At 41.5% G+C, this 20,289-nt stretch overlaps 2 protein-coding genes across 20 annotated transcripts in view; one reads left to right on the top strand and one right to left on the bottom strand.

Annotated features, from left to right (window-relative positions):
- Positions 1 to 8,754, top strand: part of BTBD10 (BTB domain containing 10) — a 71,864-nt gene extending 63,110 nt beyond the window's left edge. For 7 of the 9 annotated variants that reach the window (XM_067749841.1, XM_067749842.1, XM_067749843.1 and 4 more), the window contains 4 exons: positions 1,506 to 1,703; positions 3,487 to 3,591; positions 4,225 to 4,335; positions 7,651 to 8,754. In XM_067749841.1, coding sequence (XP_067605942.1) covers positions 1,506 to 1,703; positions 3,487 to 3,591; positions 4,225 to 4,335; positions 7,651 to 7,961 — 725 coding nt within the window. In that variant the 3' untranslated portion in view covers positions 7,962 to 8,754. The remainder of the gene's footprint in view (positions 1 to 1,505; positions 1,704 to 3,486; positions 3,592 to 4,224; positions 4,336 to 7,650) is intronic. The other 2 variants (XM_067749845.1, XM_067749844.1) reach the window with 1 other exon arrangement.
- BMAL1 (basic helix-loop-helix ARNT like 1) overlaps positions 8,065 to 20,289 on the bottom strand; it is a 105,320-nt gene continuing 93,095 nt past the window's right edge. For 7 of the 11 annotated variants that reach the window (XM_067749830.1, XM_067749832.1, XM_067749833.1 and 4 more), the window contains 5 exons: positions 19,792 to 19,880; positions 18,132 to 18,255; positions 15,117 to 15,210; positions 10,977 to 11,079; positions 8,065 to 10,226 (listed from right to left, as the gene is read on the bottom strand). In XM_067749830.1, coding sequence (XP_067605931.1) covers positions 10,066 to 10,226; positions 10,977 to 11,079; positions 15,117 to 15,210; positions 18,132 to 18,255; positions 19,792 to 19,880 — 571 coding nt within the window. In that variant the 3' untranslated portion in view covers positions 8,065 to 10,065. Of the gene's footprint in view, positions 10,227 to 10,976; positions 11,080 to 15,010; positions 15,211 to 18,131; positions 18,256 to 19,791; positions 19,881 to 20,289 lie in introns of all 11 variants that reach the window. The other 4 variants (XM_067749835.1, XM_067749834.1, XM_067749836.1 and 1 more) reach the window with 2 other exon arrangements.

The following is a 20,289-nucleotide window of genomic DNA, read 5'->3' on the forward strand; positions in this document are numbered from 1 at the left end:
GATTATCATAGTAAGTGAAGTAAGTCAGAAAGAGAAAGACTAATACTGTATGATATCACTTATTTGTGGAATCTAAAATATGACACAAATGAACATATCTACAAAACAGAAACAGACTCACAGACTTAGAGAACAGACTTGTGGTTGCCAAGGGAGAGGGGCATGGGGGAGGGGAGGATTGGGAGTTTGGGACTAGCAGATACAAACTATTATATATAGAATGGATAAACAAAAATGTCCTACTGTATAACACAGGGAACTATATTCAATATCCTGTGATAAACTATAATGGAAAAGAATATGAAAAAGAATATATGTAAAACTGAATCACTTTGCAGAAATTAACAACATTGTAAATCAACTATACTTCAGTAAAAGTTTTTTAAAAAGATGTTCATTGTCTTGAACAATCTAGAGGTCATTTGGAGACTGTATGTCAAGGGCTCTTTTGAGTAGTGAGTGTGGAAGTCAGATTGGAATTGGTTCAGAAGTTAGGGGAAAGAGAATGTGTTTATATATATATATAGGAGTTTGACTATAAAGGGAATTTTAAAAATCACAATAGAAGTAGCCAGCCTAGAGAGAGACATGGCTAAATCATAATATTATAATTATTTAATCATGTATTATATTAATAGTTATTATATAATTAGACAACATGTTGTAGGGGGAAAAAAGCTCTAATTTGGGAGACTACAGATTTGAGTTTTAGTGTCTTCTCTTACCCTCCCAGTAGTTCCTGCGATGGTAGAGCCTTAGATAAGAGATAGGACATTGCCATTGAAATAGGAATAAAATAAAAATGATTAGGTCAGTGCAGGTGAGTTTGTGACTGTGTATTTGGAAACTTAAAGTTGTTCATTATGGCTGTACTTAAGAAGGATCAAGTGAAGTGCATCTTTCATTCCTCTCAATTCTAGGGTCACATAAGCAATGTAATTCCTGTACCGTGCTATATTTTGCTTGACCTTTTACCATCCTTATCCCAAAGCCAGTTGACCCTTTTCATCTCACTCCTCTTCCTACACAGTAATATCAGTGTTGTTTGTAAATAATTTTCTGAGAAAGAAAATGTGGGAGATGGAATATGGGGGCTATTTTATTTCGTATGGATAATCTGAAAAAATATCCTTAGGATATACTTTAAGATATAACTGCATACATTGATGGAAGACAAAATGATGTAGTAAAAAATACCCTGGAGGGTAGACTTAATTCTGATTGTGCAAATTAGTTTTGTAACCTTAGGCAGATTGCTTCATGATGTGTAAAATGAAGGGGCTTGTGTTGGATGGCTTTAATTGGCCCTTCTTGCTGTAAGATTCTACAGTTCCATAAGAACTCTTCCTGGGCAAAGTTTTGTTGACTAAAGAATAACCACTATATTGTCTACAGGATCCTGAAGTAGATGCTGAACTACTCTGCTGTTTTGTTTGTTGTTTCTGCTCTTCCTTTACTTATCAGTCACCCCCAAAATGAAGATATTTTTGTGGCTTTTATTTCAGGTGCCCTAATGCATGAGTTATCAAATGATGGTGCTCGTAGACAGTTCGAATTTTACCTGGAAGAAATGATTCTGCCTCTCATGGTAGCTAGTGCCCAGAGTGGGGAACGTGAATGCCACATAGTGGTGCTTACAGACGATGATGTGGTTGATTGGGATGAAGAGTATCCACCACAGATGGGAGAAGAATATTCACAAAGTAAGTCCTGTGGCATATTTTCTCTCTCAAATCATCACAGATTTTCTCCTTATCTTTTACAATATTGATCAAAGGACAGTTTTTATAAAGAAAGTATGTTGAACTCTTACTTATACCAGGAGTTGGCAAACTACAGCCTGTGGGCCAAATCCAGCCTTTTGCCTGTTTTTATAAACAAAGTTATATGTATTGTCTGTGGCTGCTTATGCGCTACAATGGCAGAGTGGAGTAGTTGGAATGAAGACCGCATGGCTAGCAAAGCCCAAAGTGTTTACTATCTGGCCCTTTACAGAAAAAGTGTACCCGCCCATGTCATGCACAGAAATGGTTTGCTTTTTGTTGAGTATCTGGATCTTAATGATTTTTTTTCTTTGCATTTAGAAGCATCCAAGAGAAGTAGATCCTGGAATAGTAGATAATAAAAAAATAAGTTGTTTTTTTTTAGATGAATTTCTATGTGTATATAAAATGAGAAGCTTCAACTCAGTGATTGCAAATATGACTTTAAGTTCTAAGACATTCCTTTTTTAATGTCATAAGTGTTCCTGGAGGATAACAGTGACCCTTCCGAAAAGCTTTGCAGAACTTTAGGTATTTCTGACCAAAACGGCACATCTTGAGCAGCAGTGACTAACTTTTTTCTTATTGCGCTTCCAAACTTTTTCTGATTAGAACCTTTTGATTTTTTTTTTGTTAGAAAATTTATCTCATATTGGTTTGGTTTTGTTTTCATGGTGAACCCAATCTAGTATTTTTGAACAGCTTCATAGATTGAGAAAAAGAGTTAAAAGAATGATTTGAGGAGCTAGGTAAAATAGCCCAACATCTTGTTCTGTCCTCCAGTCTGTGTTGACTCGGTAAGGACTAGGGTTTAAGTAAAAAGTACACGATTATAGAAAGTATGGAGCCCTTTAAGCTCTCATTTTTCCATTTTACTTACCCTTTTCTAAAAATAAAGCAGACTAAGTGGTATCCTTTTTTATTTTAATTCTAAAGATTTTCATTAGATTACGTTATCGTAGCACTTTTCAGAATTTACATTGAGACATTTCCTTTGCATGATACACTTGAACAACTATTCTGACTCTTCTGTGGACAGTTAGAATAATAAAATGTTACTATTTCCTCATTCCTAGGCTCTTTGCTGACAATGGTTTTCTATAATAATATGTGGAATAAACAGTTGAACAAAGCACAGGAAAAATAAAAGGTTACCAAAAATCAGAAGAAATACACTAAATCATTTTCTGTGTAGAAAAAGGAATGAACAAACTTTTACTTTTCAAAAAGTTTGACTCCGAGAGAGTAGAGCCAGCTGTAGAGCACAGAAATGATATTATGGTGATATAGGAATAATAATAGACCTGGGCTTTTCCTTTTTAGTTATTGAGCTTTTCATTTCAATGTTTTTTGGTTTGTTTTTTGTTTCTTACCTTAAACATTGAAGCTTAAAAGGACTGGAAACATTTTTACTCAATTTGTCTATAAATATGTTTCATTTTGTGCCAAGATGTTCCAACGTAAAGAAGATACATTTGAGTAGACAGAGATGAGATAGTCTCTTCAGCCTGATTTTCCTAAATGTGACATTATACCACCACCCATTCTGAGATGTCAAAAAATCTTTATCTTAAAATAATATCAGTAGTCTTAAGGATGTAGTAATAATCACAAATTTACTCCATGAGTAGCTTCTGTATACGTTTTTTTCCTTTTATTGGCTCTTAAACCAGCATGTTTGGTTTGTGAGTGTGTTTTTCTTTTTTTGAAAAAACCTTTGCAGTTCACCTTTTAAGGGAGATAACTCCACCTGAAAGAGAGAAGGCGAGGAAGGCCCATCAGTCTAACTCCCTGAAGTGCCCAGCACATTTGGAAGACTCAACATGTTGTCAGTGGAATGTCTGTCCTTTGCAAAGCCAGTTTGCTCTAAACAGACTAACCTAGGCAGAACATGCTCGAATCTGCCATTTTTAACATCTATATTAAATGGGACTGTTCGCCTGAATGGAAAACAGTTTGTGGGGTGGGCCTTTGTTTTGGGGGAGTTATTAATAGTTGCTCAATCCATGAAATGCAAGATGTATCCATTTTGTACTTTCTGACAAGGCAGTTTTTTCCCCTCCAGATGAGGCCTTGTAGGCATCAGAGCAAAGTCCTTTACTTTGCCTGCTTGATAATCATGTGATACCTTTTTTTTGGTTCTCTTTATTTGAAGAAATTGGGGCAGATCCCATTCCAATAAGTTTGTATATGATATATCTTTCAGAAGGAGATTCTTCCTATGGATTGGGTTATCTGATTGGTTATTAAAGCTTTTCTTGTTTCAACTTATGTAGACATTTGCTTATGTATTAACTGTACTGAATTGTCCTGTCATGTTGGCTAGTCATCCTTTGGCATCACTGCATCCATTATTTGGGCTTTTAGGGTTGTCAGGCCCCTTTGATGATCAAGATAAACTTGAGTCATCTCCAAGTACTTTGATTTTAATAAGAAAATATTTTTGTCTCTTTGTTTCCAGTTATTTATAGCACAAAATTATATAGATTTTTCAAGTACATTGAAAACAGAGATGTGGCCAAATCAGTTTTGAAGGAGAGGGGTCTTAAGAAGATTAGATTGGGAATAGAAGGTAAGACATTTTCACTATTTTCTATTAATTTTCTTTTGAAAAAAGCAAGGTTAAACAACTGGATCCCATTGAGAATATAGTTTGAATATTTTGAGAAAAATTCAGACAAATGATTACTGAATGCTCATGCAGTAGACATATAAATAACAAAAATCAGCTTCCTTTATCTGAGATGATAAATAGAAGGCCATTAGAAATTATTATTCATTCCATAAGATCCCTAGCAATATTGAGATATGAATTTGTCTTTTCTGCTGTCGCCCGACTTAATGCATTTTTGACTAAGCCCATGGAGTGTGTTTGGCACGCATGTGTGTATATTCCCGTAAGACTGACAGGACTCTGCCTAGTAGTGATCGTGATCAAAGCTCAACAGAATTAATATCTAGTACTTTCTGAAAATTCATGTAAAAACAGTGCTAGTAGCTTACTAGTGTCTTAAAGTATAATAGCTTATTTTCAAATTAAATTGAATTGCAAATATACTTCATCTTACTTAAATGCATACTTTTTAGATTGCTTTTTACTTTATGATTTAAATGAATTTTTGTCAGATGCTTCTTTTATTTTAAAGTGTCCTTACTAAAAACAAAATATCTTCTTTGGCATACCATAGTAAAGGGTAAAGACTGCTTGTGTTCAGAGCCTATGATTTAATAGCTGTATGACCTTGGCCAAGGCACTTTACTTCTCTTTGCCTTCGTTTCCTCATCTAAAATGGGAGCATTAATAAGTACTTTATAGGGTTATTGTGAGGACAGAATGAGTTAAAATAGGGCCTAGCACATAGTAATTTCTGTGTTTGTGATAACGAAGATTGTGGTGTTCAGATCAATGACCAGATAAGCTTCTGGAGATCGCTGTAATGGGCTACTGAGACATATGGAAGAATGACCAGAAACAGGGTCTTTGTGGGAAGGGGAGGAAACTTTGGGCTTAAAAAAGAGGACACATTAGCTTCACCAGTATGTCCCCTCTTCTGTGATTTTGCAAACGATGGGATTTAGCTGTTTCCTTTCAGAGCTAAAGAGAAGGTAACTGGAGGGAGCTACTTCAGATGAGTGGGCAGGGGAGCAGTTATTTGATCTGAAGCCTGATGACAAGTGGGTTGGAACTAGATTGTAAAAAATAAAGCCTTATATACTGTGCTGAGGAGGACGGACCTTCCTCTTTAAGCATGAGGGCGTCATTGGTAGTTTTAAAGCAAGGATGTAATATGATTACACTTGTGTTAGAGTGGTGATTCTGTGTGGAGGGCAGAGTGGAATACACTGAGATGGGAATTTTAAAGACTTTTAATAGTCCAAAAGCAATCAAGGACAAGGGAATAATAGAGGGTAGAAACCTTTCTGATCTCTACTGCTGCCCTTCAGCTGGTAATTGAGTGGAAGTATGAAACGAAGAAGACATTCTACAAAAGGTCCTTAGAAGGTATTTAGTCCTTGCCCCTGTTCCCCCTCACCTCAACCACATACACACGCCACACGTGGCTAAATATACTAGCTACCTACGATGCCTACATAACATCCTCCTATGCAAGAATCCTTAATTGAGTCCCTACTATGTGAGGCCTTTGTATTTTTTTCTGATACTAACTATGGTCTAACTATGGCCTATGGGCCAAATCCAGCCCATTACCTGTTTTTTATAAAGTTTTATTGGAACATAGACATGCTCATTAATTTATGTATTGTCTGTGGCTGATTTCACTTTACAACAGCATAGTTGAGTGGGTGTGATAGAGACCATATGGCCTACAAGCCTGAAATATTTACCGTCTGGCCCTTTACAGAAAATGTTCACCAGTACTTGGTCTAAACTAGCAATTCATGCTAGTGGGAAGGAGAGAAGGAACTTTTGATAGCATCTAAGGAAAGTATGTCTTCAGAGAAATTGCCTTACTAGTAAATGACTGAAATTTTTCCGAAACCAGGATGGTTGTTACCAGTTGTTACTCTTCAGTGGTTATCATCTAAGATGAGGAAGATATAATTAATTAGGGAAAGCTGTGTTGACTGAAAAAAATGCACAACCTGAATGTTCAGAATTATGTTTTATTTGGTGGCCTTACTGAGGACTATAGCCTGTGATACAGCCTCTCAGACAGCTCTGAGAAACTGTTCCAAAGAGGTAAGGGAGGAGCCAGGATATATAGGAGTTTTTGCTGGGAAAAAAAAAAAATCAGAAGATTACTGCTCATCACAAAAAAACAGACATCTCAAGTTAATGATTTTAGCGCCTCTCTATGTTTGGGGAGGTGCAGGAGTCTAGGCTTGTTGCAATTATTCCTTTAATACGCATCTTAACTGTCTAGGGCCAGTATCCTGTTTTTCTCCATCCTGAATTCCCCTCAGGAGCATCCTTGGGTGGGGGTGGCTGCAGTGGCTGATGGCTTGATGGCCGCAACATCCTTGTTTACTGACATGGCAAGCAACGTTTTTTTTTTTGTCCACAGCTGCTTTGGCCATTGGCAGTTTGTCCATTGCCAATCTAAATGAACTGCCTGGTTGTTGGGAGTAGTAACATTTAAATGATATAGGGGTTAAAATATTGGCTTTGCTGACCTAGGTGCAGAAGTACCTGGAATTAGCGAAGCTGGAGAGTTCTACGGCTCCTTGTCACTTAACAGTAAAAAGGAAAGAAAAACCCAGAAAAATATGAAGATGAGATTTACGTTTAAAGAAAGTAGAAGGCTACGGGGACCTCCCTGGTGGCGGAGTGGTTGAGAGTCCTCCTGCCGATGCAGGGTTCACGGGTTCGTGCCCTGGTCCGGGAAGATCCCACATGCCGCGGAGCGGCTGGGCCCGTGAGCCATGGCCGCTGAGCCTGCACGTCCGGAGCCTGTGCTCCGCAACGGGAGAGGCCACAACAGTGAGAAGCCCATGTACCACAAAAAAAAAAAAAAAAAAAAAAAAGTAGAAGGCTAATACTGCAGTAAGTTGCAGGCCTTGAGGCCAGATAATCCTGCGAAAGGAAGGGTTCAGGGATATTAAGGATATACAACTAGAGCCCATGATGCACTAGATTACATACCATTGTATTAGGGACCCAGCCCCTCCATGCCTTCCGCATGTTATTCTGGTAGTTGGTGGATGGTGGGAGGTTTTGTGAATTACATCAGTAGAATTTCAGTTTCTTGCTGTTGAACTAATGACCAAGGGGATAGAATATTGAATTCCCTTCTTTGTTTTGTTTGTTCAAGAACTACAGTAACCCTCTTTAGGTTAAATTGGGTGAGGAATGTGGGGACCCATGTGGGTGTGCATACATGTGTGTGTGCGTATCCTCAGTTTTTAAAACCTCCCTCTCCTTCAGGTTATCCAACCTACAAAGAAAAAGTAAAGAAAAGGCCTGGGGGCCGCCCAGAAGTGATTTACAACTATGTCCAAAGGCCCTTTATTCGAATGTCTTGGGAGAAGGAAGAAGGAAAGAGTCGGCATGTAGACTTTCAGTGCGTAAAGAGTAAATCTATCACCAACCTTGCAGCAGCTGCCGCAGACATTCCCCAGGACCAGCTGGTGGTCATGCACCCAACTCCTCAAGTGGATGAGCTGGATATTCTCCCTATCCATCCCCCTTCTAGCAACAATGACCTCGATCCTGACGCACAGAATCCGATGCTGTGATGGTGATGTTGCTTGAAACCATAGCATGCTACTCTTCGCAGTGACGCTGCACTCTCCTCATCCTGCACTGCAAGGCCACTCTCTGCACTGTGAGATGCACAGATGTTTAGGATATTGCAGTGTAGACTTTTTTAAAGACCAAAGGTAGCTGAATGGTTTTTTAAGTGAGTACAACTCTAGCATCTTGAGGTTCCAGTTATATAAATGTATTTGTTTACCGGTAGGTTTGTGGAATTGGTTCTTTGTATGGGGGACAGTCCTTTTTCACACATCTAGATCTTTTCAGAAGTGGTGGAAATTGGCAGCTGGGGTACTTTCAGTCTAGGTTGATATTCATCACACCCCAGATAAAATGTAGAATATTATATAGTTGCACTTTATGTATGGTGGTTAAGTGGAACTGTTCAAGCCATTTTTATAGTTGTGATGCACAATATAATTTAAATAAGTGCTTCTATCAGAGTATTCTTTCAGTGAAATGTGTATAGTTTGCTGCCCATGATGAGCAAAAAATGAGTATCATTGGGCTTATTTGAATGATTAGGATGAGATTCAATGCCCATATCAGTTATCTCCAGTGCCGTTTTCATCCTTTTCAAGTGAGTCACGTGCAGGGAGTGTGAACATCAGGTGGTTTATTATCCAGTCTGCCTTACCCTTAATCTGTTCAGATATTTATTTACTAATGATTTTTTTTGAGTTATGGGATAGGAAGATGAAGTGTTTGCTCTTCATTTACTAAATGATTGTAAACTCGTTTTTCATCAAAATAAAATTCCATTGTTTTAATGTTTCTGATCTTTATAACCACCTTGACCAGATTTTCCATCTCATAATTAGCAGATATCCTGTCTTGTTGGTGTCAGTATAACTAGAAACCAGGTAGCTCAAGGAACTCCAGTTTGGTATATGTGTGATGAGGCACTTATATTCCCCACTAATTATAAAATATAAATCCAAAACATTGTTAGAGCTGAAAAGGGAATATTTTCATTTTCTAGCCTAACTGATATGAAGGATGAAATACCTTTACTAGGTCCTACAGTAACCTTAAGTAAGTTTCAGAGCCAAATTCTGACACTGGTTCAGTGTTTTCTCCATTATACTGTGATGTTCTGCCTAGCAAATTTTTCATGAAAATGTTTTTGTTTTGTTTTGTTAATATTCTGTGGCCCAATTCATGAAGAAATCAGAAGTATTTAGGTGCTTTGGGTCCAGGGTCACTTACTGTTTGAAGCCATACAGCTGTGAGTAGTAGAGGAGTTGTACATTAGAGAAGCCAGTCTGTTCTATCTAATCTTGATTTTGTAAAATTTCAGAGGATTTGCAGTTTGTGTTTAAGCAGTAACATCTTTCTTTGCTCTCACAGAAACTGAAATTACAGTATAGCAAAAATACAGTACAGCTAAACTAGTAACAGGGAAATTATGTATGCCCTAGAATTGTTATGAAGGCCAGAAAAGCACTGTAAATGCTTTTGGTGTGGCTCATCCTTAAACACACACCCACCATGGAAAATTGATGATCCAGCCCTATGGCATTTTTTTCCCTGTAGGATTTTTCTAATTATTTGAAATGTGAACAATATTTATAGAACAAGGGAAACATTTATTAAAAATATTTAACTAATACATTATACTTTAACCCATATTTATAGTAAAGGATTCTTACAAGGAAGAATAAACGGTTTTATGATACAATTAGTATAAGAAATATCCACGTGGGGAACTTCTTTGTAGTGTAAAAACACCATACATCTGAAATGACCATCTGCATATAAAAGCTACCAATGATGCTTCTGTGCACAATGATTGATTGATTAAAAAATTCAACACAAACAGAATCCAAAATATACAATTAATGCAAGCTATCCACAGCTAGCCCAATAATCATCAATGATGAGGAAACACTGGAGCAGGCTTAGTTCCACTTTGTCTGAAGTTACACATAGTAAGATTGACTTGTATCAATGGCTCTGAGATGGCTTTTATGAAGACAGTACATAAAAGCTGTTCTCTCCTTATCCGGTAAGCTTCACAGACTGTATAACTCCATCAGTAATGCACTTTGATACTGTAGCTGTCGCCAAAGCAACATGTAGTGTTTACAGCGGCCATGGCAAGTCGCTAAAGTCAACAGGACCACCGAGCCCAGCATCTGCTTCCAAGAGGCTCATTATGACAGCCATTGCTGCTTCATCATTACTGGGACTGCTTGAGCCTTGATCATTGTCTATCATATCTATGCCTATGTGAGGGTTCTCACCTGTGCAAAGAGATGAAGACTGGTCAGTGATAATACCAAAGCATGTTTAACTTTAGTAAGCGGTTCCTAAGCACACTTTTAATAAGAACGTTATACCTAACAGTAGGGTGAGAAGGATGAGAGAGGCTGCTTTTTTGGGGGGGTGGGTTGCCATATTTCTTTTTAACGTTGGTGTTTTTCAGAGGGAAGACCCAACTTTTTAAGAAGAAAGTACTTAAAATTCAATGAAGAGTATCAAGTATGAGTTGACCTCATTTTAATATTCTGATATAACCAGTTATAAGGAGAGAATTATTACAGAAGGAACAAAATAGGAAGATAGAGATTAGGGGAAAAAAGATCTAGAAAGCTAAGTAGAGAAAAAGATGGGTGGGGTGGGAGAAGCAAACTCTTCATTGGCTTAATGACTTTTAATACCCTCTGAAATGCTTACTGATGACCCTTTTAGGCTTTATCTGAACCTGCATGGCTCTCCCTCCGAAGAGATTATGTTCCACACATTGGGAGAAAGCCCATGTCCAGGGCGCTGTAGCCTCTTGAGTTCGAGGGACAGACCTGGACCCCAGCGAGAATCCAACCATTAAACTCAACTTTGAAGTAAAGATTTAAACAAATTTTAAACCTTTACTTTGTTCTTATCAAGTTTACCTAGAACTGGTTTGTTTTTCCAGTTCAGTTCTTAAAACTGACTTTATGCCACATGTTTTTTTGCAAGCTCTTTCATTGGAAGTGAATAATAATGCTACTTACCAAGAATAGAAGAGCTATCAGAATATGGATAACCTGGGTTCTCCTGAGCCTGCCCTGGTAGTAGGCCACTGGAAGGAATGTCTGGAGTCCCTCCATTTAAAATCTACAAACAAAAGTAAAGTTTTCTCATCAGCAGCAGTTTCAATCAGTATTTTATGCAGTGTCACCAAGAAAATGAAGCATGTTGAAAAGAGGAAGGTGGGGAGAAAAAGCTTCAAATGGCTTCAGTTTCTTATCGGATGATTTCACAGCAGAGACTCTTAGGAATGGTCACAGTAAGGAAAAAACCTCTCCCCCAGACTAGTCTTCTCTTTATTGGATTCAGCCCACACAGGCAATTTAAAGGCTGAATAAAATCCCTAGAGCATTCACATGTTTAAGGCCAAGGACTGAACCTCAGGGAGCCCAGCTGGGCAGGTCCCCTGTAAGGGAGGAAAACTTCTTACAGCAACAGATGTTGCTGAAGAAGAAAGGGCTGTTACACTGTGAAGAGACACAGCTCTGAGGAGTCGCAAATGAACAACAAAACACTAGAATAAATCATCACTATAGTTATACCACAGATGCCAACATTAGTAACCACCGGTTTAAGTTCTTAAGAGAGGCTACTGAGAAGTATTATTACCACTCCTCAGTAGCAGAACTCTGTCTCCCCCAACTCCCCACCCCCCATGACTGAGTCTCATAGAAAAGCACCTTTGAGAAGTATTTGGATGTAGGTGCGGAAACAGTTTGGTAGAAGCTGGGATTTCAGGAGAGGCAGTGATTTCAGGCCTTGCCAGTAGATGGCATTACAACCTTATCTCCGCAATTCAACTTTTTGAAGAGACTCTCAAAAAGACTTTACACTCTAAAAATTATTGAGGACTCCAAAGAGCTTTTGTTTATACAGGCTATATTTGTCAATACTTACTATATGTGAAGTTAAAGCTAATACATTAAAAAATATAATAAAACTATTACACATTAACATGAATAGCATTTTAATGAAAAAGAACTATTTTCAAAAATAACGAAAAGTTAGAAGTGTCATTTTACATTTTTTGCAAATCGAATGTCTGGCTTAACAATTTAACTAGATTCTCATTTGCTTCTCCATTCAGTCTGTTTAGGTATGTTGTTTGAAATACATATCTGAAGGAACTCTGGCCTCTCATAGATAGGCAGTTAGAAAAGGGAGGTATATTTTAACAGCCTTTTCAAATAATCGTGGTATTCTTTGATATTACATCAAAACTCAGCAAGCTGAAGTTTCTTAAAGATTAGTTGCAATGTGGAGTTTGAAACCATATCAATGAAATTTTGATACTCTTATGTTGAAATCCATTGGTGTATCTAGGCAATTAGGATGGATCTTTTTTACCTTTGCATGATTTTGAAATATCTTACATCAGTCATTTGGAAAATACTGGTTCACTGAGTTACGTGGATCTTCCAAATGTGGACACACTTCATTGTACAACATCAAAACATCACCACTGTTAATATTACCTACATCAGAACTATCTTAAGTTTTGGGAAGCAGTCAAGCTCAAAGTAGCAGACACAAGTTTTCCCCAAAATTCTAATTTTTGCCTGAAAGCTAAAATTTTATCACTGTCAGTTGTTTTCTTTGAAGTCGCAGGTTCATTCATTTTCAAGAAAATGTACACTAAATACCCAAGTCTGAAAAACCATAGTTTGCGACAGTAAAAATGGTTTCCTATGAAAAAGGTGATTGGGTTTGGTTTATAACAAACAGTCGCACAAGTGCTTTTCCTTGAGACAACATCATACTTTGTGTGCAGCACAAGTGCTTTATGCACACTTCCCATTTTGTAACAGTTTTAAAAAGATTTACTCAAGGATTTTATAAAATTATTTTACTGCTTTATTAAGGACATTCTTAAATGAAGCTGGCTTTTAAATTTATTATTTTATTGTGAGTATATGGTGGTGAAATACACTGTCAGTACATTCTGGTGCCACAGGCTTGATTTTTGTAAAAGCACCAGCAGTCTTACCCAACATTGCTTTTTCACTATCAGTTCACATATCAACACAGTGAGAAAAAGCTGTTTAGCATTATTATGAAAATACATTTGACCATGCAGACCCCTGAAAAGATGCCCTCTCCCTAACCCCACCAAAAGACCACAGATGACATTTAGGGAACTGCTGCTTTATCTCACCCTGCCTTGGTACTTCTGGATGTCCAGAGTCTCCTGGAACCTATGAGGCTCACTAAGCCTCCTCTTTTTATTATATTTAGGCAGGCTAAATGGCTCATTTTTGGACCTGCCAATTTTGAAAGTGACTGGGAAGGGTTGGAAGCCTGCGGCCACCTTTACTTTTGTGGCTTTGGTACACTATTTAATGCTGTCATTTTTAACTCCATCTTGTTTAGATGCCTTTCTTATAAGGTCCTGCTGCTGATGACTCAGAATACATTCAGAATTTCTTCTCAGACCCACTTTCATAAGCCCAAAGAAAACATTTTTCAAAAATGCCTCAAAAATACTTGGGGCTTTGTGATGCAGAGTATACTTTTAGATCTCTGGCATTTGTTGGTGTGAAAAGAATCAGAAGTCAAGAGACCTGAATTTAGTTTGGGGCCATACTTACTAAATTCTGGGCTAGTCATGTAACATTTGGTAGCCTGGATTTTGTCACCTATGAGGTTGTGAGGATAGATGAGAGATTGTATATGGAAGTTCCCTGAGTAATATTTAAGCACTGAACTGGAGTGATGACCTTCCAAAATAGAGTAGGGGGATTCTTGGTACCAGGAAATCAAGTGCCTAAAAGTTGAACTGAGACACAAAGAAGGGGATACCGTGCTAGGGAGATGGTAGATCCAGTATGGAGGAAGGACCTAGCGGTGTAACAGAACAGAGCTAAGAGCTCAGCCTGCGAGCAGGGGGGAGGGGTGTGCCCAGCCCAGACTTCATCTGTCAGTACTATCTTCTGAGTCATTACCGAAGGCCAGGCACTTTCACATATATACTTTCATAAGAGGACTTCATGTGCAAAGATGCTGGCTGCCCTAACCTATGTTAGCCGCATTATAGAGAAATCTAAGGCTTAAAAAATTGTATAGGGCCACATAGCCAGCACATGGCAAGGCTAGGCTTCAAACCCAGACCCATTAATTTATTGGCTTTCAAACCTTTTTGGGGGAAGCAAAACCTTTTTTCAAATAAACACTTTTACAGAAGAGTCATTTTTCAGAAGTAAAGCTTCCCTAGAAGCAGGAGTCTTCCTACCTTGTCTTCCTCATCACCTGCCCCTCGCCCCAATCCTACCTGGCAGCACCACAGCTCCTGGTAACCTGAGTCTCTGAGGAGCCCAGTTTTGGAAACCCATGTCCTGCTTTTGATACAGTTTGTGCCCTATGTAAATTACTCATATTCTTTCTCTGTGTACATGTCTTAGGAGATAGGGGAAGGAAGACTATGTCTCAAGATGCTGGCCTTTGCAGCAGCCTAACCTATGTTAACATCAGACACTATAGATTTATGATTTACAATCAACATTGGCCTAGGCTTGTAAATTCTCTCATCAGCACTAAAGATGAAAACAGATTATTGGTTTCTAAGACTATAATATAGTCTTCTGGCCAGTTCTTCATGAGGGCTGGCGACTGATAAACTACTTGTACTCAATGCTGTCCCATCGTAGGAAACCCAGGCAGATACCTAAGTATTCTGCAACTGCAAAGGCATGACTTGCCTTCCGAAGGACTGCTGGTGGTATCACTGTTTCCAGGACCTGCACTAGACACTAACAGTATTTTCTCCCTTGAAAACTCCTGGCAGAGAACTAGACAGTTTTAGGTACTCACTAACCCTTCCCTCACGGGAGCTCTTGAATTCCTCCCTCCATACAATGGACTGATAGCTCCCCAATCCTTAGAAAGATCTCTTTCTGCCTTCCCCCACTCACATGGGATAAATCCTCTAACAATGTCAGCAAGGCTCCCTAGCTCCACTGGTGTGCTTTGTACCTCACCTAACACAGATGCATTTACTTCAAGGAGGAAAAAAGGGCCCTACCTGTTTCAGCAACCACAGTTATATACTCCCACTTCCAGTATTTCAGAACTTGGGCAAGAGCTCTCTGGATGAAGAAGGGCCTTAGTCTAAGAGTCATCAGCCCTACCTTCTTGCCTCCTGGAGAAGAGGCATCAGGGGGAGGTGTACTTGTGATGTTCAGTGGGCTGGAGCCACAGCTGGAAGGCGATGACCCTCTTATCCTGTCAGAGAAAAGAGGAGTTAGTTACATTGCCTTTCCTTTTTTTCATTGGAGTGTGTGTGTTTTGTTGAGGGATGGGGGTGAGAAGAAGGATGAAGATCTAGAATAGGGATTGGCAAACTTTCTGTAAAGGGCTAGAGAGTGATTATTTTAGGCTCTGTAGGCCATGTGGTCTCTCACAACTACTGAACTCTGCCACTGTAGCCTGAAAGCAGCCATAGATGATATGCAAGTGAATGGATATAGCTGTGTTCCAATAAAACTTTATTTATAGGTGATAAGCTGGATATATCCCATAGGCACCTGACCTAGAACACAGATCCTGGAGGCAAGCTTCTCACTGACAAAGCCCTTGGATTAGGGTTTGGATTTCAGGTTTGTGAATTTCAAGTAGGTGGCCAGTTTCATTTGCTCACAGAATCCAGATCTCAGAGTTGGTGGCATTCTATCTTTGATACAGTGAACTAGAATCCACAGCAGATGACTTATTCTCTACCCTACAAACACTGCTTAGCTAGCGACTACTCAGGAAATGGAGGGTGCTGCAGTGGTTTCAGCCCCACCTAGAAAGTGGCCTCAAGTGAGCAGTCGCCATTGTCATCTTCTAAGGCAACAGGTGATGAAAATGGGTCCAAGCCTTCCTCAGCTAGCTTATTTCTCAGCATAGTAGGTTTACAGAGGGAAAGACTTAGAGCTGTAAATCCACATAAACTCTTGTCAAGCTGAAGGACCTCAGCAAAGGAAGCCATGACCTGGCACCGCAGCTAGAGTTTAGGGAAACTTGAATGGCAGCTGCGTGACCACCAGGCTCTTAGCACCTACATGGATGATTGCAGCTTCTGGGTCTCCCAGGGACCCCTCCACTGCCTGGCAGTCTTAGCTTTTGGCCTGTACTGCCTAATTCTGTAATTTGTGAGTAAACAAGCTCTCTCTCTCTCTCTCTCTCCTGGATCATAGGCTTCTGAAAGGCGGGATACAACTAAATACCAGGTGTTCTTCACCCACACAGATGACTACTAATTGCTTACTGAAAAATTGTTGAATGTCTCCGATTTTTCCCTACCTACATCTACGGAACCACTGTTTCCCCAGCTTCCCTATCTTAGAATTGCCTTTTCGTAGTTACTTATTTCATTTTCAATATCTAGTCCTTAAATTACTGATTTCTCTTTTGGACACTACTATCACTGTAAGGTTGGCCTCATTCCTGGTTTGTTAAGCATGCTTACCTTCATCTCTTCCTATTCCAATCCAACTTCCACGATGCTTATTTTTTTTGTTTTTTTGGGGTGTTTTTTGGCTGTGCCCCGCGGCATGTGGCATCTTAGTTCCCCAACCAGCGATCGAACCCACACCCCCTGCACTGGAAGCGCGGAGTCATCACCATTGGACCACCAAGGAAGTTCCCAGCCTCCACGATGCTATTAACACACCACTTTGGACACCTGCTCAGCATCCTACAATGCACAGGGTCTTCCAATTTTCATCCAGTCTCAACTGTTCAACATCATTTCTTAGAACTCTTAGCAATCTCCCATCACAGCTCTGTGGTTCCTTTCTACAAAGAGGCTGCCAAGGTAGATGGCCTGCTTTTCGTGTCCTGAATACACCACTCACACGCCCATTCCAGCGTGTGCCTGTCTCTTCTAGAAGGAACACCCAACATTCATCATAAAACCCAGCTAAGGCCAAGTTCAAACCGTCCTCCCTTGCTTGCTTCAGCCCATGCACTCTCCGTTTTTTCTTTTATCATAAAGAAAACAGGCTTCGCAAAGATTGTAAGACCTTTGCGTTCAAGGACTGTCTTATACTGTCCTTGGAAGGTCTCGAGCAAAGCACAGGGTATGCCGGGACTGATCAGCACCAGATTATCAGTGCACACTGCACCCACACCTTCCTGAAGTATCTTCAAACAGCCACATCCGTCATTCCTGAAGGGCTGGAACAGAACTGTGCTGTTCTGTTATCCCACTGGGATAAGAGCCCCACTGTGGCCAATTAGAAAACAAGGCCAGCCTCCAATTCTCCTGAGAGAATCAATCCAGTGGCAGCAGGGATCCTATGATTATGTTCCATTAAGTTTGTATGCCTGAGGACCTGGTTACCACCCTCTCCATTGCCCAAATTCAAATGGACTTATAATTACTGCTTCCCTCTCAATGACTGTAAAGACTTAATTAACAATTTTTGAACACTCGCTACATGTCAGTTCTAGGAACTTTCCTGAGTTCTTTCACAATCCTAGGGCAATTTCAGGGAGATAGATATTGCCTCCCTTTTATGGCTGAAGTCAACAGAGTCCAATAAGTTAAATGAATCTCCTAAGCAGAGGCCTAGGACTCAACCCCGATAAACTGCTTCAGAGCTTCTTCTCTTTCATATGGAACAGGAGTTCCGCCCAAGGGAGCTTCTATTACTAGCTGATTTGCTTGGTCTCTATTACTAACCCTAGGCAACTTTTTGACTGGAAGAAGCTAATGTTTTGTTAAGGCCCAGATCAAGGCAGTTCACAGCTCTGCTCCTGCAGTCCTGTAATGTTAGTGGTTCATCTACCCACTGGGAAGCTCCTTGGGTCATATACAAAGTAATGAGAAAGTTGAGCCTCCCAGAGTTCCATTTAGCTCTGGCCTGTTTGGGTTTAGCTTCCTTATTTAAAGGCAGGATTTCTCAGTCTCGACACTACTGACATTCTGGATTGAAAAATTCTTCCTTAGGGGTCAGGGCTTGGGAGGGCTGTCCTGTGACTGTAGAATGTTTAGCAAGCAGCATCCCTGGTCTCTATCCACTGGATGTTTAGCAACAACCTCCCACTCAGTTGTGACAACCGAAAATGTCTCCAGACATCAACAAAACATCCCTTGGGGGGCAAAGTGCCCTGGGGTTGAGAACACTGGTTTAAGGGAACAACTAGGTGTTACTTGCCTGTGGATTTCCATGATTTCCTCAGCAATCATTCGACCTATTTTTCCTGCCCCAGCCCTGGTTCCCCCTGGAATCCCTGGAACAGTGGGGTGGGTCCTCTTTGGGCCACCTACAACAGAGGAATCTGAGAGTGGGAAAGGGGAAGAAAGCAGAGGGAGAAATGCTATTATGTGTTAAATTAAATCCACTTCATCCCATGATCCACTTGAAGTTCAAGCTTAGGGTTGTGCCCTGAGGGACATGAGAGCCACAGCTTGTCAGGAAAAGGCATTCCGGCAGGGAAAAGCTCAGGTTTCCTTCCAGGATCAGAGATGTTGATATTAAAGCTTCTAATTCCTCATGCACTCAACATATGCTGGCCGAAAGCCACTGGGCTGCACACCAGAGTCACAGAGATAAGTCGGCATCCCTGCCCTCAAGGAGCTCACAGTCTAATGGGGAGACACACAAGATAAACAATGGCTAGAACAAACTGCGATAAGTTTTACAGGTCAGCAAGAAGCACCCAACTCATGCAGGGCCAGGTGCAACCTCCTGGAAGAAATGAACTCTGAGCTCAGTCTTGAGAGAGGAGCATAAAGTAGGTTGGCAGAGAGGTAAGGAGGGGAAAGCACTCCAGGCACAGCAACCAGTGTATGCAAGAGCACTGAGGCAGGACACAACTTGGGAGACTACGCCAAGAAACTCATTACAAATGAGGATGGAGGAGTGACAGATGAAACTGAGAGGCAGGTACCAGTCAGACCATGAAGGGCCTTGGATGCCACACTAACAGATTTGAACAGTATCCACAGGGGACAAGGGGCACCGAAGTGCTTGACACAGAAAAACACAAGTTCACCGTGTGGAGAATGAACCGCAGTGGAGGACGCGGGCGCAGAGGAGGGCAGGGCGACTAGAGTTGGGCAGTTATCTGCAGGAAGCCAAGCAACAGATGGGGAGGGTGAGGTAGCAATAGTGGGGTTGGAGAGGTTTAAAGAGAAGGGACAGGAGTGTGTGTTTTGATATAATGGGAGAGGTAGGAGTCACGGTTTCTGGCTTAACCGACCAGACTGTGGGTGAGGGTGTGTGCAGAGAACCCATCTGGATGTGCGGAGTTATAGGTGCCTGTGGGACTCCAGGTGGCTTCGTCCAGGAGGCCGCCGGAAAGGCAGATCTGGAGCTCAGGAATGAAACCGGATGTAGGATTCATCGATGCAGAGGCAGGGGCTGAAGCCATGCAAGAAGAGGCCTGAGGAAGCAGGAGTCAGGTGCGGAGCGCAGCGGCCAAGGCCGAGCCGGGGGAGGGCCCCGCCGGGTACAGCACACCCCGGTGCTGACAGACACCCTCCTCCCACCACGGGATCCCGGCAGCCATCCCCGAGAGCACTTCACATCGCAGCCGCTGGGAAGACAGGGGGAGGAGAGCACAGGCAGCAGGAGCTGCCCTGTCAAGGCTTCCGGGGTCCAGGCAGCCTCAGCAAAGGTACAAACAAGTTCCCGGCATTCCAGGCTCAACAGAGAAAGTAAGATGACAGCGTCCTCAGTGATCATCCCCGCGAGGCCTCCCTTGTTCCACAGAAGATGGTGGCCGGGGACCCCAAATACCGGGGGCTCAGGGATGGGGGCCACGAGCAGCTTCTCAGGGGCAAGCCCAGACGTCCCGGCGGCACATAGTTACCTTCTCCAGAGGGCAGCGTGCTGTCCATGCTGCGGGGGGATGCTGTGGGCTGAGGGAAGCTTGGGTCCCCGCCTTCCAGGACGTTGGCTCTGTGAACATCCCAGCAACAAGGAAACGTGAGTCAGGCCTGCTCAGAACTGTGCACCTTTCACCTTGGCCAAGGTGTACGGTGTCCACTCTGGACCTGGACAGGCCACGAAATGAAGTGTCTGAGCGGCTCACAGGTCTCCTCACTGTCTGAGGACACGATGGACAGCACCCCGGCCTCTGGCCTCCCTGGTGCAGGTGGGGCGCAGTCCAGTGGAGGTGGCGACTGAAGCAGCCCACTGCCGGCCCCAGCCCCTCGATCGGCTCCGCCTACAGGTGGGGGGTTTGGACCTCATGGGGAAGGAGATGTGGGGAGCAGGCCAAAGAGGAGGGCCTTCCCTTCCCTGCTCACCCAGCAGGTGGCAGCCTTTGAGGGGGCATTCCAGGGGCTCAGGCCGCCGCCCGGGGGCG

Source organism: Pseudorca crassidens, chromosome 9 (genome assembly GCF_039906515.1).
Source record: "Pseudorca crassidens isolate mPseCra1 chromosome 9, mPseCra1.hap1, whole genome shotgun sequence".
Taxonomy (NCBI): Eukaryota; Metazoa; Chordata; class Mammalia; order Artiodactyla; family Delphinidae; genus Pseudorca; species Pseudorca crassidens.